The sequence below is a fragment of the Chelonia mydas genome, chromosome 4 (genome assembly GCF_015237465.2).
Source record: "Chelonia mydas isolate rCheMyd1 chromosome 4, rCheMyd1.pri.v2, whole genome shotgun sequence".
NCBI classification, from domain to species: Eukaryota; Metazoa; Chordata; order Testudines; family Cheloniidae; genus Chelonia; species Chelonia mydas.
Window position 1 is genome coordinate 98,064,129 of NC_057852.1, and position 17,485 is coordinate 98,081,613.

Consider the following 17,485-nt stretch of genomic DNA (forward strand, 5'->3'; position numbering starts at 1 on the left):
AATGGGATTAAGATGTCTCCACAAATGTTTAAAAATTCTTGTTGAATTACACAGTGCCCCACTCTTGGGTGCTTGAGTTTAGCCCCATAGTTAGATTCCTTTTGTTGACCTAATCTTGACAGATAAACAAGAACTGATCACAGAACTAAAAATTTATGGTAGCTTAGGTACAAATGATCATGACTTTATCACATTTATGATGTGCAAAGAGAATAAAGTCCAGACCAGTGATGGTCACACACACACTCACACTCTCTCTCTCTCTGCTTTAAAAGGGCTAGCTTCAAAAAGCTGAAAACAATTATGAGCCAACTCTGCTGGGAGAAAGAATTTAATTAGAAAAATGTGAATGATAAAGAATACTTTACCAAATGCCCCAAAAGCCACAATCGAGGAAGAAGGCTGTATCAATTTTAAAAAAATGACCTGGTTTAGAAGTCTTATCTATAAAACAAATGGAATAAAGGGAAAGCTGATAGTAATGACAACAAATCAGAAGCTAGGAAAAGACAGTTACCTTTCCGTAACTGGTGTTCTTCAAGATGTGTTGTTCATGTCCATTCAACTTAGGTGTGTGTGCTCACCACATGCACTTGCGCCGGAAGTTTTTCCCATAGGAGTATCTGTAGGGGACCGGCTCCCGCACCCCCTGGAGTGGGTGCACATATGCTGCAGTAAATAGGGCACCACCCATTCCCTCCACCCACAGTTCCTTCTTGCCGGAAATTCCAATAGTGGGGAAGGAGGGCAGGTTGTGGAATGGACATGAGCAACACATCTCAAAGAACACCAGTTATGTGTCCATTCAACTTAGGTGACTCCCAAGCAGTATCCCTGGAAGGTGGGTAGGAGTTCACAGATGTGTAGATTGAAACACTGCTCTGCCAAACCCAGCATCATCCCTGGCTTGCTAAGTGGGCTGTGAACATGTGCACCAAGGACCATGTCGCGGCTCGACAGATGTCCTGGATCGGGAAGTGTGCCAGGAAGGCTGCCGAAGATGCCTGCGCTCTGGTTGAGTGGGCTCTGACGATTGGTGGCAGAGGGACTCCCACCAACTTATAGCAGGTCCGAATGCAAGAGGAAATCCTCTGCATTCAGACAGTTAGAAATCCTCTGCGTGGACACCAGGAGGCCCTTCATCCTATCAACTGTAGAGATGAAAAGCTGAATCGACCTATGGAACGGCTTTGTCCAATCTAGGTAGAAAGTCAGGGCCCTTCTTGCGTCCAAAGCTTGAAAGCACCTCTCTTCACTAGTCTCATGGGGCTTAGGGCAGAAGACCGGAAGGAAGATGTACTGGCTCATGTGGAAAGTAGACACCACGTTGGGAAGGAAGTTGGGTGGGGCCGGAGCTGGACCTTGTCCTTATAGAAGGCCATGTATGGCGGTTCTGAGGTCAGGACTCACAGATCGGAGACTTGCCTCACCGATGTCACTGCCACCAGGAAAGCTACCTTCCATGATAGGTGAGACAGAGAGCATGAGGCCAAAGGCTCAAAGGGCGGGCCTGTGAGCCTAGATAGAACCAAGTTGAGATCCCACTGAGGGACAAGGGACTGAACTTGAGGAAAAAGTCTCTCGAGACCTCTGAGGAGCCTGACTGTCATGACATGGAGGAACACCATCTGCCCCTAGATGGGTGGATGAAATGCAGAAATAGCCGCCAGATGTACCCTGATAGAGGAGTGCGTCAGGCCCTGGTTCCTCAACTGAAGCAGGTAGTCTAAGATTGAGTGCCCCGAAGAATGCGAAGAGGAGATGTCCCGTTTGGCCGCCCAGTGGGAGAAACTCATTCACTTTGCCAGGTAAGTCTGTCTAGTTGAGGGCTTTCTACTCTTGAAGAGGACCTTCTGGACCTCTTCCGAACAGGCCCATTCCTCAGGGTTCAGCCACACAACATCCATGCCATGAGGTGGAGGGATGCGAGGTTGGGGTGCAATAGTTGACAGTGATCCTGTGACAGCAGGTCTGGTCGGTTTGGCAGGGGCCACAGAAGGATTGTCGACAGGCTTAATAGTATCCCAAACTGGTGCTGGCAAGGCCACGCCAGGGTGATCATGATAACCTGAGCCTTGTCTCTTTTGATTTTCGCTAGGACTTTGCTGATGAGCGGAATTGAAGGGAACGCATATATCAGACTTTCTGCCTATGGCAGGAGAAAGGCGTCAGAGAGGGAGCCCTTGTCCAGACCCCGTCTGGAGCAAAACCTGTGGCACTGCCTGTTCTGCCTGGTGGTGAAGAAATCCACTTGGGGAGTTTCCCACCTCTGGAAGATCATGCCAGCTACCTCCGGGTGGAGCACCCACTCGTGGTGAGAGAAGTCCCTGCTTAGGTGATCTGCTAGCGTGTTCTTGGCACCCGGAAGGTGACATGCTTCTAGGTGGATTCCATGGTCAATGCAAAAGTCCCAAGGACAGATTGCCTCTTGGCAGAGGGCGGAGGATCGCACTCCTACTTGTCTGTTGATGCAGAACATCGAGGCTGTGTTGCCCATCAGGACTCTGATCGCTTTGCCCAACAGGTAAGGTCGGAAGACCGCGCACGCTTTGCGCACTGCCCTGAGCTCTTTGACATTTATGTGTAGCGTCATTTCCTCTGGGGACCACATACCTTGGGTCTGGAGGGTGCCGAGGTGTGCCCCCTAGCTGAGGTCCGAGGTGTCCGAAACCAACTCGACTGAGTGAGGACTGCTGTGGAAGGGGACTCCTTCAGGACTTTCTTGGGGTTGGTCCACCATCGCAGTGAGGTAAGTATAGTTGCAGGGATGGTAACAACCTTTTCCAGATGGTCCCTGGACTGGGAGTAGACAGTCGCCAGCCATGGCTGCAGGGGTCGCATCCAGAGCCTGGCATTGCCATGTGACCTAGTAGGTGCAGGCAAACCCTGGCCACGGTCAGGGGAAATGTGGAGACTTCCGCAATGAGGTCTTTTAGTGCCCTGAATCTCTCCAGTGATAGATAGAGTTGAACACCACTCCGATGAACTCTATCCTCTGTACCAGAACTAACATGGATTTTTTTGTTGTTTACCGACAGGCTGAGGCAATGGTAGGTGGCTAACAGCATCGCGACATGCCTTTGGACCTGGGACCTGGAGCTGCCCTTGACATCTGACATGCACTTGGTAAATATAGCCACCACCAACATGCACTTGGTAAATACCTGCGGTGCGGTCACTAGGCCAAACAGGAGGACCGCAAACTGATAGTGGTTGGGACTTACCATAAAGCAGAGGAAGCGTCTGTGTCCCTCAATGATGGCGATGTGAAAGTACACATCTTTCTGATTGAGGGTGGTGTACCAGTTTCCCAGATCCAGGAAGGGGATGATGGAGGCCAGGGGCACCATGCAGAACTTCAGCTTCGCTAGGAAGCGGTTCAGGTCTCAGAGGTCCAGGATAGGTCGCAGACTGCCCTTGGCCTTTGGGATTAAAAAGTAGTGGGAATAGAACCCCTTGTTTCTGTACTCTGGAGGAATGACCTTCACTACACCTAGATGCAGTAACCCCTCTACCTCCTGTGTGAGGAGACTCTTGTGAGAAGGGTCCCTGAAGAGAGATGGGGAGAATGGATGGGAAGGAGGGGTAGAAAGTAACTGAAGGGTGTAACCCCATGCCACCGTACTGAGGACCCATTGGTTCGATGTTATACATGCCTGTGCAGGGAGGAAAGGAGAAAGGTGGTTGGCAAAAATAGGAGAGGGAGGATCTTGGGAACAGTCCGGAAGGTCGCCCTTGGGCGTACCCTCAAAATGAGCACTTGCCTGCCTGCTTATTGCTGGTTGAGCTTGACTGAAGGGCCTGCGAAGGTTGTTGGCTAGGAGCCTCTTGTAGCCTCCGGATTTCTTATGGGGAGGCTCTTGGCAAGGGTGGCTCCCCTGGCCCTGAGGCTGCTGCGGCTCAAACCACTTGCGGGCAGGGCCGGGAACATACAGGCCCAGTGTTCTAAGGGTCGTGCAGGAGTTCTTTAGGCCATGGAGATTATTGTCTGTCTGTTCTGCAAACAGAAGGGACATCTTGCATCGATCACTGAGCCTCCATGGAGAAGCCAGAGGGAAGCAGCCAGGAAGCCCGGCACATGGCAACAGCTGAGGCCATGGTTCGGGCGGCAGTGTCCATGGCATCTGACGCCGCTTGGAGTGTCGCCCTGGCTGCAGTCGTGCTCTCCTCCCTCCATAATAGCTCAGAACTCTTTCCTAGAGGCCTCAGGAAGAGACCCCTCAAACTTGGCTATGGCTTGTCATGTTAAAATCATAGCGTCCCAGGAGGGCTTGATGGTTGGCCACCGTCAACTGGAGACTAGAGGATGAATAAACCTTATGCCCAAACAAGTCTAGTCTCTTGGAGTCTTTGTTCCTAGGAGTAGCTCCGGGTTAACCTTGTCACTCCCTGTGGTTAACCACTTCTACCACTAGGGAGTTGGGAGCAGGATGGGTGTACAGGTACTCGTGGCCTTTGGATGGCACAAAGTACTTGCGCTCAGCCCTCTTGGAGATGGATGGCAGGGAGGAGGGAGTTGGCCACAGGGCATTGGTAATCTTTGAGACCCCTTCATGAAGCGGCAGAGCCACCCTGGACAGTGCTGTGGAGCAGAGGACATTGAGGAGAGAGTCTGAAGGCTCCTCTAGCTCCTCTGCCTGAAGACCCAGGTTGGCAGTGACACACTTCAGCAGTTCTTGGTGTGCTTTAGCATCATCTGGAGGAACCGGGGGAGGGGGCCCCATTATAGCCTCGTTTGATGATGATGAGGAAAATGCTGGTGCCGTAGTGTCCTCCACAAACAAGGGCTTGTTCCCTTGCTCCCTCTTGGACCTGCGGGGTCCTTGCGCCCAAGGCTTTGTGCACCATAGGAGGGCGGGAGAGAGAGGCAGCTGGTCTCTCTGAGGCTCCGGACACCGAGCGGGCAGCCTGTGAGGGCTGGGTGAACCTCCACGGGTTCCATGGGTATCACGGCGCCAGCCACTGGGCCTGAGGCTGGTTTCAGTGCTGACAATGTAGCCGGTACCGCCGGTATTGGAGCTTGTCCTGCTGTCAGGGAACCTCGCTCCGAACCAGGGCTGGATCCTGAGCGGTCACTCCCAGGTGACTAGGACAGAGCAGAATGGTGGCTCTGTCCCAACCGGTGCAGGTCACTCTGCCTGGAGTCCGATGTGGAGTGGGGTTTTAGGGACCGGTGGTGCTCGATGGATCTGTGACAGCTTGGAGCCGGTGATCTACGTCTCGTGCTTGACGAATGGTATCAGGATGAGGAGCATGATCGGGAGTCAGAATGAGCCCAGTGCGGGGAAGCGCCCGCATGCGGTGATGCTGACATAGGGGATCGGCGACGGTCCGAGGAATGGTGACGTTGATCCCTTGACAGGTCCCTGGAGTGGTACTGAGATCTCGGAAATACCAGATGCTGGGACTTGTACTCCTGCTGGGGGGTGCGTGCCTCCAAAGGTCTGCGACCAGTGGCCAGTGAGCTGCGCCTCGAGCCTCTCTGCCTGTGCCCAAGGTCCGGGGACTGAATGGGGCTGTGCCTTATCTTCCTTTCACAGTCAGATGCTATGGGAGGGCGAGTGCTGGCGGGACATTCCCTGCGACGGGGAACGGTGCTGCTGAGATGGGGACCGAAGCAGTCTGAACGTGGGTTTACCCTGTGACCACAGAACTGCAGGAGCTGGTGTGGGCGGCACCGGGAAGGACATGATCTCCTGTGCCACCTGCAGAGCCTCTGGAGTGGCTGGCACCAGGAGCTGATGGAGGCTTCTGCTGTTATCCGGGGTAGCTGGCGGGGAGTGGGTTGGGCTACATCGCTCCAAGGGAGCTTGGGCCCAAGATCCCGACGTGGGTGAAGAGTTGCTCGGCATGAGACCTTGCTCAAACCCAGTGTTATCCTTTCCCTTACGGGAGGTTGGAGACTGGCCTCACACCGCCTTCTTGGGCTTCTTGGTTGGAGCCACGGATGGGGACTGATGCCGGCCAGTGGACGCTCCTGGTGGGGCTCTCAGTACAGGTACTCGGTGCCAAGTTGGAGCATTAATCTGGTGCTGGGGTGAGGGCCGACTCCATAAGGAGCGCTCTTAAATGAATATTGCACTCTTTCTTAGTCCTTGGCTTGAAGGACTTGCAAATTTTGCACTTCTCACTAACGTGTCCTTCACCCAAGCAATGCAGACAACTGCTGCGTGGATCACTAACGGGCATGGGTCTCTTGCAGCGATAACAGGGCTTAAAGCCTGGGGACTGGGGTATGCCCCGTCCCAAGGCAAAGTCACGTTTGGGATGAACCAAGTCTCTAACTATAGCTAAGGGATTTATAAACACTACAGAAAACTATATACACTATAATACAAGAGATAACTAGTTCATATGAACGAGCAGCAACAACACTAGCTGAAGCAGCAACAGTTCCAACACCATCACCGGTGGCAAGAAGGAACTGAGGGTACAGGGAACCGGCGGTGCCCTATATACCGCGGCAAGTGTGTGCTACTCCAGGGGGCACTGGAGCTGGTCCACTACAGATACTGCTGAGGGAAAAACTTCTGGCACTTGAGGGCACACACACCTAAGTTGAATGGACATGAGCAAGCACTCGAAGAAGAACTGTAGAAAACTGATAAGAGATGCAAAGGGATACAAGGAGAAATCTGTGGCCAGCAGAGTCAAGGACAATAAGGAGTTTTTAAAGTATATTAGGAACAAAAAACTTCTTAACTAAGGTATTGATCCATTACTAGATGGGAATGATAGAATTATCAATAATGCAGGAAAGGCAGAAGTGTCCAATAAATATTTCTGTTCTGTATTTGGGAAAAAAAACCCAATGATGTAGTTTAATCATAGGATGATAACACTGTTTCTATTCCACTAGTATTTCAGGAGGATGTTAAACAGCAGCTACTAAAGGTAGACAGACATTTTTAAACCAGAAGGCCTAGAAAACTTGCAAGCAAGAGTTTTCAAAAATCTGGCTGAGGAGCTCACTGGACCATTAATGCTGATTTTCAATAAATCTTGGAACACTGAGGAAGGTCCAGAAGATTGAAAGAAAGCTTATGGTGTGCCAATATTTAAAAGGGGTAAATGGGATGACCCTGGTAATTATAGGCCTGTCAGTCTGACATCAATCCCTGGCAAGATAATGGAGTGGCTGATAACAGGACTCAATTAATAAAGAATTAAAGGAGGGTAATATTAATGCCAATCAACATCTGTTTATGCAAAATAGATCCTATCAAATTAATATGATTTTTTTTAACGATTACAAGTTTGGTTGATAAATGTAACAGTGTTGATGTAAAAGACTTAGGCTTCTGTAAGTTGTTTGACTTTGTACCTCACATTTTGATTAAAAAAACTAGAATGATATAAAATTAACATGGCACTATGATGGGGTGTATCAGGCCTTTGTGGACCCCTGCTGGAGGTCCTATCACACCCTACCCCAGAAAAACAGCAGGGAAGCAGCCAGTCAGAGTGCAGCAGGCTTAGTTAAAAGGAGTTGCAGGGCCTGAGCAGGTTGTCACAGAGTCCCCGGGTGATGCTCTGGAACTGCTCCCTACGAAGCCAGTCAGGACTCTGGTGAAGTCTCCTCCCTGTGAGCAGACTGTCTTCAGGGCAAAAAGCTCACAGCTTCCACCTTCCTGGGTCTGACCTCTGAGCATTCAGTATCCTCTGCCCCTCGGTGCGCTTCCCACAGCAAGTCCACCCAGGCAGGGTCCTGGGGAAGCCAGAGGGACCTGTACCCCAACTTCGCAGTCAGACGTGACTCTCAGCCAGCCAGTAAAACAGAGGTTTATTAGATGACAGGAACATGGTCTAAAAAAGAGCTTTAGGTACAGAGAACAGGACCTCTCAACCGGGTCCATTTTGGGGGGCAGTGAGCCAGACAAGCACGTCTGCACTTCACGCCACGTCCCAAGCCAGCCCAAACTGACTCATCCTCCACCCCCTCCTCCTCCTCTCGGCTCTGTCCCTTTCCCGAGCCAGGAGGTCACCTGATTCCTTTGTTCTCCAACCCTTTAGCTCTCACCTTGCGGGGGGAAGGGCCCAGGCCATCAGTTGCCAGGAGACAGAGTGTCGGCCATTTATGTACACTGGCCCTTTGCTCTGCAACAATTACACCCCCTTATCCCACCACCTAGAGACTTAAGAAATGCATAGGGGAAACTGAGGCACCCCTACAGTATTCAGAGGAAACATTAAGAACAGTCCCACTTCGTCACACAGGTCAGTTCATGGGTGGGACCAGTAGGGATAGGAGAGAGGAACTCTCAAGGCAAGGACATATGGGAGAGACGTTGCTCAAACAGAGACAGGACAGAGTCTCTTCAGGCAAGGTTGCTTGGGTGAGACCCTGCTCAAACAGGGAACAGTCAGAGGGAAGAGGACTGAATTTAAGGAGTGAGCTGGCTGGATTGCTGGGACACCAGAGAACCACTGAGGACAAAGAGTCTCCAGGGAGAAAACCCTGGTGGCACTGCTCTATAACAGGGCAGAGATGGACTTAAAGCTAGCACAGAAGGGGCTGAGAACTGAGCCCAGAGACAGGGCTGCAGATACCAACGAGGGCACAGCGATAGTCCTTTTTTGGACCTTTGTTATCCTGGAAGGGGGTCATCCATTTAGATGATATGTGACTTAACTGGAGAGCTTAGCCACTGAAGACCCGCCTGATGAGGGTAACAAACTACAGGGGACACGAGAGAGAGGACGGGATCATACCCAGCTGATACGAGGTGCTCATGAGAGGTGAATGCACCACGTTATGGGCACATAATAAATGGATAAAAATCTGGCTAACCGATAGGTCTCGTAATTCCGTTTACAAATATATTATCACTGAGCAGGTTTGTTTCTAGTGGGGTTCCAAAGGGACTGGTTTTTGGCCTGATGCCATTTAACAATTTTATCAATGACCTGGCAGAAAACATAAAATCATCACTGATAAAAGTTTGCAGATGACAAACAAATTGGAGGAGTGCTACATAACAAAGAGGACAGGCAATTGATACAGAGCCATCTGGATCACTTGGTAAACTGGGCACAAGCAAACAATATGTGTTTTAATATGGCTAAGTGTAAAGGTGTACATGTAGGAACAAAGAATGTAGACAACACTTACATGGTGGGGGACTGTATCTTGGGAAGCAGAGACTCTAAAAAAGATTTTGGGGTCATGGTGGATAATCAGCTGAACATGAGCTTCCAGTGTGACTCTGTGACTGAAAGGTTCTTGCAATCATAAACAGGGGATTCTCAAGTAATAGTAGAGAGGTCATTTTACCTCTGTATTTGGCATTGGTGTGGCTGCTGCTGGAATACTGTGTCCAGTTCTGGTGTCAACAATTCAAGAAGGATGTTGATAAATTGGACAGCGTTCAGAGAAGAGCCATGAGACTGGTTAAAGGATTAGAAAACAGTTTTCCAGTGACAGACTCAAGGAGCTCAATCTATTTACCTTAACAAAGAGGCAGTGAAGGGGTAACTTGATTAGTCTGTTAAGTACCTACATGGGAAACAAATATGGGATAATGGGCTTTTCTGTCTAGCAGAGAAAGGTACAGAACACTCCAATGGTGGGAAGTCAAAACTAGACACATTCAGCTTGGAAATAAGATGTAAATTTTTAACAGTGAGGGTAATTAACCACTTGAACAATTTACCAAGGGTTGTGGTGGATTCTCTATCACAGGCAATGTTAAAATCAAGATTGGATGGTTTTTCCAGGAGATCTGCTTTAAGAATTATTTTGGGAAAGTTCTATGGCCTGTGTTATACAGGTCAGGCTAGATGATCTCAGTGGTCACTTCTGTCTTTGGAATCTATGAGCCCAGAACTTAATGAGAACTTAATTCCATCCGATGAAGTGAGCTGTAGCTCACGAAAGCTTATGCTCAAATAAATTGGTTCGTCTCTAAGGTGCCACAAGTACTCCTTTTCCTTTTGTGAATACAGACTAACGCGGCTGCTACTCTGAAACCTATGAGCCAAATGTGCCTCCACTCTGTCATGCACAAGAGAAAGACCTGTCATTTACTTGGGCGTAGTGTCCTCATGCTTCCCCTTTTCAACAGCAGCAGCTTTCATTCATAGAGTTACAGTTAGCCCTTATTAAGGGGTTTGTTTTGTTTTCTACAGTTTATGCACTTTACTATGATGTTACATAGGGAATAGTCTCATTAAGTTCTGGGCTGGGGGGAAACAATTAAGAACTGGAATGAATAGACCTCAACTCCATTAGTGAATCTTCTCCAATGATGGTAATGGGACACAATCAAAGTGGGGAAACTCCTCTATTGCTGATTTTTTAGCAGGTCTGCACTTCAGAGTGAAGGGTTGGAGGTAAATACGATAGGGGGAAGTGAGCACTGCAGATCGAGTTTGATCAGTTCTTTCAAAGTAACTGCCCTCATTCCTTTGTGTTTTATTTCTTTGAATGTTCTGATCTTTGCCTCATCTTCTTCATGCTTAATTTTTGTTTTACTTCAGAAAGACTGTGACTCAGATCCTGCTGGAACTAATTAGATATCATCTCTTCATTATTTTGAACAATGTTCAGCACTTAAAAAAAAAAGTCTCTTCTGGTACTGTCATCAGACCTTAAAAAAATAAATAAATCTCCCCTTTGCCACAGATCATGTCCTTTTTTCTCCCTGCCTGGCTTGTGAATACAGCTGAAATAATGACTATTTGCATTTTAATTCCACATTTATGCACAATCATCAACAACCATGACAGTTACAGCAATATTGTTGATATGCTGAGTCAGGTATCAAAATAATGCAAATACATAGGGCCTATGATAAGAGTGGCTATTTTAGTCCTCATATTCTCAGTAGCAGAATTTGATTTTTAGGTAAAAGAAATATACTTGTTTAAAGTCCAGAGGGCTTTCCAGTCAGATCGCAACAATTTCCAAGTAGGTCAAATTAGTTGACAGTGTCACTTTAAGCCTTGCTCTGAGATGGCTTTAAAAAGATCTCAGAAAAGTCCTTACCCAGTCTTTCCATTCCTTTGAGACCAACAGAAGAGACAGGGCTGTCATTTTGAATTAAAAATAGAATGGCTGATAAATACTACTACTAGTGGGTGACTGTTCATGTGATAAAAAGTGCTTCTGTGAGTCAGACAAAGGTAAAAGTTCTCTAATGTGTCAAAACAGGACTCGTCTACCTTTCAGACTCATTAAAGCGGTTATGAAGCCTGACCTGCTGATGACACTGGCGTCATTAATAAAACATCTGAAATGCTGCTGGCTGCAATCATCTATTACAAGTAAAAAAGAAAGAGGTATGTTTTACAATTTAGAAAAAGATAATCAGTGGCTAATCTAAGGGACTTCAAAAAAGTGGCAGCGGCAGTTCCTTTGTTCAGCTGTGTTAGGCAGTGGATGCGGATGCAGGAGTCAGTCACTGAGAAAAGCCATTTATAATTGAACAGCAAATAGCAGCAACAAATAAATTATACCTTTCTTTCTTCCATTTTGGAAAAAAAATGCAAATACTTTTGATACAGACATACAAAAAATGCCCTGTCAAATAGTTTGAAACCCAACTAAAATATGAGCTAGAAGCAGTCACCTGAAATAGTTGGGATTATTTGCAGGTTTGCAAATGTGCAGACATTGCAGCCCAAACACTATTTCAATCTAGTGCATGTAAAAGCCTAGCTTATTCTGAAGCCTTCATCTCTGGATAGTAAAAGTGAATCTTTACTCAACAACTAAATATCATGTTCCACAATATGAAAAATTGGTTTGTCCATGAGTATAAGTGACTTTCATAAACACGATTTTTTAAAATTAAGTATTTAGGGTTTAGTAGTTTGAGATTTTCCTTGTGCAGATTTTACAAGGAATTTCATATATAGTTTTCTTTTTAAAAAAAATTATTTTCACTTAAGGTCAAAGCACTGATACACTACATGCATAATTTAAGTAGTACAGTGAAACCTGTTCTAAAAACCACCTTAAATAAGAAATCCCCTGTCTCAAATAATTTCCCTCAACAGCTCCTTACAGTATCCCCTAGGGTTTCCCATACAATTCTGCTCAACCTTTAGTTAAAAGAACATTTTTATTATTATTAGACAACCGATTTTTGCTGTTCCCTTCAGTGTTTCCTTGTCAGGTTCAACTATATGTATCTTGCTCTGGACCCCAGAGGAAACCTGAGACACTTGCCCAATTTTAAATCCAAAAAGATTAACATCTGCATAGGGGTAATATGAAACTGCCATAACTATTCCTTAGAAACGATTCATTTGGCAGCAATATCACACTTACCCATACCGAATGCACAATTCTGATATGTCTGGTTTGGACTGAAGGGCTTTTCTCAACTATAATTAATGGTCAAACTAATTTGAAGTCAATAACATCTAAGACGTAATAACAGATAAATAAAGGCACTTCTCCTTTTGTGATACTCTCTCTTTCAAATAAAAACAGGGTTTTAATCATGCACTGTATACTGGTTTGACAACATTGTGATTAAACAAAAATATTACTTTAAATAACGAGGTACCTGTAGCAAGGCACTAGGCCTTGGAGGCATGCGCATATCCCAGTGCACCCCTTGTGAACTTGTGCCCTTTAAAACTGGGAGCTGCAGGTGCAGGGCACATGACTAGTAGAAAACATGTGACCTGGTATATGGAAATGAAGTACAAAGCTTCTTCTCTCTAGGGCAGGGGAACAAAAAGGAGAAACCTAGGTTCTAGGAAGTCTTAGTGTGGGTCTCTCTGTAGTAGCTACGTGGGGCTATCAAAGGGGAAGGATGTGTCCTCTCCCTTCCCAACTGGTTGAGGCTGGGAAAAATTTGGGCAATTAATACCTAATATTTTGAATTTATTTGCTTTTGTTTTGGGACTAGTATTTGGAAATAAAACAAGCCTTGAGGAAAGAGGGCTAGTGTTGAGAGCTTTATTCTACCTTCCCAGCCAGTAAATTTGCCTACCAGTTTACAGTAGCTTTTCTACACTTTCCCAAGGGCTCCTCTGTTTCATATTGGGCTATTATTTCAAGATGGTGTAAGTAACAATGAATGTCAGGTTTAGCTTACCAAGTTCAGCTGCACAGGCAGAACAGAAATTGTGCATAACAAACCACAGAACTACATAATGAGTATCTCCCATCTAAATGATGAAATATTAAACACAGTCACTACACAGATAACAGCAGAACATGGACCTCATTATGTAAGGCAGAGACACAGAGCTGCTTTCTGTCATCTCTTATTTAGGCTCCCTACAGTTACCATGCCTACGCAGATAGATGACTTCTCATTTCTAACAAATACAATTATAACCTTTCCTAGTATTCTATTCGGATTATGTTTATGATGTGTGAACACATTGCTTCAACGATTAAATACATTCAGATGTTAGCTACAATTTTACAATTAAATAGAGCTCATCACTATATCAATATGAATTACAGTTACATTAGTTAAATTCTAATTACATTAGAAAAATGTAATAAACATGGACAATTCAGGAGAACCGGCTACTTAAACAATTGAAGGTTTGTATTGTCATGAGATAATTTTAACCTGGGCAAAATAAACCCTGAGGCTGAAGACTGCGAATTTATTAAGCCCAAATATGGATATCACCAAGTTTAACACAAGAACCCTTAAATTACTGTTATACTGAAATGTGCTTTCCACCCTCTCATGCTGGCTCTGTGCACAGAATTCCTCTTCCATATTCCCACAACATGCTTCAACTTGTGATCTCCCCACCTTGTCACTCCACCCAACTCAACCTTCTCATAACTCCTTCTCCTCCTCTTTGACCCTTATAGGAAAACTTAGTTCCAATCCCTCCATAGCAGTAATCTATTTTATTGGAAAAAATCTGTATTTAAAGTCCAGATTTAGGTGAAATGATAGATTGGGGAGAAGGCTGAGAAGATGAGGCAATTTGTTTGTTATGGGCACACAGAGTGGGAGTTCTGTCAACCAAAGTGAAGGTATTTTCTGATTTACTGTGTAGTTGTGAAATAACTACATGATTACTCTACAAATCCCTCTACTCTGGTCTATAATGTCTTTCGGCCAGAGTGAAGGGACTGGCATAAATACAGTAAGTATACAATTATGGGTTAGCACGTGTACAGTTTTGCCTATGCTCTAACTGGCTCAGACAATTTCACTTCAGTATATTGTCTGATATGCATATTTTTCATAATTTTCATTAGCTTAAGTTTGCTTAATGTTGTACAGCTCTTTGAACACCAAAGCACGGTATGAGTGCTAAGGATTACTATCAGACTGTCACTGAAGAAATAATACTGGAATGCTCAAAACAGAGTTCATTTGCTTAAGTTAACTTGAGAGTTAATGAAGGTTAAATACAGAAACTAACTTTCAAAAGTAAACATTTTAAACTGAGAATTAAAATGGGGAATTTTGAAATGGTGCATCAGGTCCAAAATGTTTAAAAAACATTGTTTTCAAATTTCCTTCAGACATCACTGTTTAGAATTGAAAGTGTCAACATTAATTACCTCCTTCATAATGAAGTCGATACTAACTTCAATAAACACAATAAACAGTTTAAATTAATGTGAAGAATATATACTAACTTGAAAAGAAATTACCTATTCTAGTAACTACATCTAGTTAAAGAACTTCTATTTGATTTTTCTCAAATGTTTTTCAGTACTGCATGTGCAAAATGGCTTTTAGTGTCCTCAAAAGGCCCCTCAGTGGCCAGACATCTTTTGTGCCGTCTCTTCAAATTGCGTACATTAAAGAGATTAGGTTTGTGGTTTCTTTTACACACAGTGATGACAACTGCTGGGAAACTGTCACTCTTGTGCTTTCAAACAATTGGTCTGGATATGTGAAATCTGAAGAACCGGAAGCAATAGCTGGAAAGCATCCTGAATATAAGTAGTGCTGTTGCAGCCCTAATGAGAGAAAAGATGTGATTCAGTAACATATTTTTCATGTATCTCAGTGACTCTATTCATACTCAGTCTGGTTGGTGCTACATCAGGATACAAATTCATGTGAGATTTTAAAAGCTCTATCCAAGTACCCTGGAAATCACAACAAGAACAGCCATACAGAGTCAGACCATTGGGCCATCTAGCCCACTATCCTGTCTCCGACAGGGGCGAGTGCCAGATGCTTCAGAGTGAATGAACAGAAGAGGGCAATTACAAGTGATCTATCCCCTGTCCTCCAGTCCCAACTTCTGGCAGCTAGAGGTTTAGGGACACCCAGAGCATGGGGTTGCACCCTTGACCATCTTGGCTAGTAGCCATTGATGGACTTCTCTTCTGTGAATTTATCAAATTCCTTTTTGAACGCTGGTTATACTTTTGGCTTTCACAACATCCTCTGGTAATGAGTTTCACTGTTTGAATGTGCATTGTGTGAAGAAGTATTTCCTTGCGTTTGTATTAAACCTGATGCCTATTAATTTCATTGAGTGACCCCTAGTTCTTGTGATATGCAAAGGGGGTAAATAATACTTTATGTTTTCTGCATAACATTCATGATTTTATAGACCTCTTGCAGTCCCCCCTTACTTGTCTTTTTTCTCAGATGAACAGTCTCAGTCCTTTTAATCTCTCCTTCTATGGAAGATGTTCCATACTCCGAATCATTTTTGTCGCCATTCTCTGTACCTTTTCGAATTCTTATATCTCTTTTGAGATGGGGTGACCAGAATTGCATGCAGTATTCAAGGTGTGGGCATACCACGGATTTATATATTAGCATTATGATATTTACTGTTTTATCATATATCCTTTTCCTAATGGTTCCTAACATTCTGTTAGCTTTTCTGATTGCTGTTACACATTGAATGGATGTTTTCCGAGAACTAACCATAATGATTCCAAAATCTTTGAGTGGTAACAGCTCACTTAGACCCCATCATTTTGTACATATAGTTGGGATTGTTTTTCAATGTGTATTACTTTGTACTTATCAACACTGAATTTCATCTGCCATCTTGTCATCTGCAAGTCACCCAGTTTTGTGCGATCCCTCTGTAACTCTCTGCAGTCAGCTTTGGACTTATAAAATTAAGATAGTTATTTGTCTGCAAATTTTGCCACCACACTGTTCATTCCCCTTTCCAGATCATTAATGAATATGCTGAACCACTGACGTCTCAGTACGCATCCTTGGGGGAACCTGCGATTTACCTGTCTCCATTGTGAAAACAGACCATTTATTCCTATCTTTGTTTCCTAGCTTTTAATCAACTACTAATCCATGAAAGGACCTTCCCTCTTATCCCATGACTGCTTAGTGAGTTTAAGAGCTGAACGACCTTATCCAAGGCTTTCTGAAAGTTCAAGTACATATTTAGATAATAACTCTTTTCTTGTTTGTAAATAGTTTATAGCAAGCAAGCATAATTATATACAGAAGTATGCCGTCCCCTCTGTTTGACTGTGCATCACCTTCTAGAGAGAGTTGTGTGTGTAATGTAGGTGGAATACACCTCTGTGTGGTCAGGAGCAGAATCAACTTCCTCAACAAAAAGCATCAAAACCGAGTGAATCTTGCCCATATGCTCAGGGTTTAGCTGATCGCCATATTTGCGGTCGGGAAGGAATTTTCCTCCAGGGCAGATTGGAAGAGGCCCTGGAGGTTTTTCGCCTTCCTCTGTAGCCTGGGGCACGGGTCACTTGCTGGAGGAGTCTCTGCTCCTTGACGTCTTTAAACCACGATTTGAGGACTTCAATAGCTCAGACATAGGTGAGAGGTTTTTCGTAGGAGTGGGTGGGTGAGATTCTGTGGCCTGCGTTGTGCAGGAGGTCGGACTAGATGATCATAATGGTCCCTTCTGACCTTAATATCTATGAATCTATGAAAATCGTTCCACCCACAGAGCTAATTTCAGATCTACTGCATGGGGATGTAGCACAGCTGAAATCAGTGAGTTTAAAATTATTCCTATATTGCAGAATAAATGCACAAGTATATTATTTTCTGAATTTCTAATACAATGTAGAACAGCTGCTCACATTTCTTTAGTATGCTGTAATTCTGGGCTGACTAATGGCAAATCTTCGTATGGGTATACAAGACCTGGATACCCCAAACTTTGTGGTATGGAGTGAGCCTCAACTTCAGATCCAAATGTTCTGGCTCAAGCTTTGTTAGGAATTTATCCAAGAGGTATGGTACAGTAAAATGTGCCAACTTAGGTACCAGCAACTTTAATCTCTACACTACAGTAAGAGGAAATATAAAAATAATCTTTACTCTAAAGCTAGGAATCTTTACAACAGTGTTTTAAAATATATTGCTCATTTAATACAAAATAGTCTATTTGCTATTGAATATTCAGATAATAGCTCTTTTTTGTAAATGGGTCCCCAGTGTTAGGTTAAAGCTACATAGTAACAATATGCATTCTGTACTGTATAGATTTTTATGTTTAAAGAGAATATGTGGCTAGTTGGCAAAGCAAAAGAGTGAGTGCCACAGATATATTAAACTTTAATCCTATATGAGCCAATCAG

General features: G+C 44.7%; 1 protein-coding gene and 1 long non-coding RNA gene across 7 annotated transcripts in view; one reads left to right on the plus strand and one right to left on the minus strand.

The window, feature by feature from the left end:
* Positions 1 to 445: 445 nt before the first annotated feature.
* On the plus strand, positions 446 to 4,262 carry LOC122465533. The gene is made up of 3 exons (XR_006290450.1): positions 446 to 2,524; positions 3,039 to 3,126; positions 4,008 to 4,262. It is a non-coding gene; the product is annotated as an uncharacterized LOC122465533 (long non-coding RNA).
* Positions 4,263 to 12,421: 8,159 nt separating this feature from the next.
* FAM114A1 (family with sequence similarity 114 member A1) overlaps positions 12,422 to 17,485 on the minus strand; it is a 70,518-nt gene continuing 65,454 nt past the window's right edge. For all 6 annotated transcript variants that reach the window (XM_027822176.3, XM_027822178.3, XM_043544520.1 and 3 more), the window contains one exon: positions 12,422 to 14,905. In XM_027822176.3, coding sequence (XP_027677977.2) covers positions 14,804 to 14,905 — 102 coding nt within the window. In that variant the 3' untranslated portion in view covers positions 12,422 to 14,803. The remainder of the gene's footprint in view (positions 14,906 to 17,485) is intronic.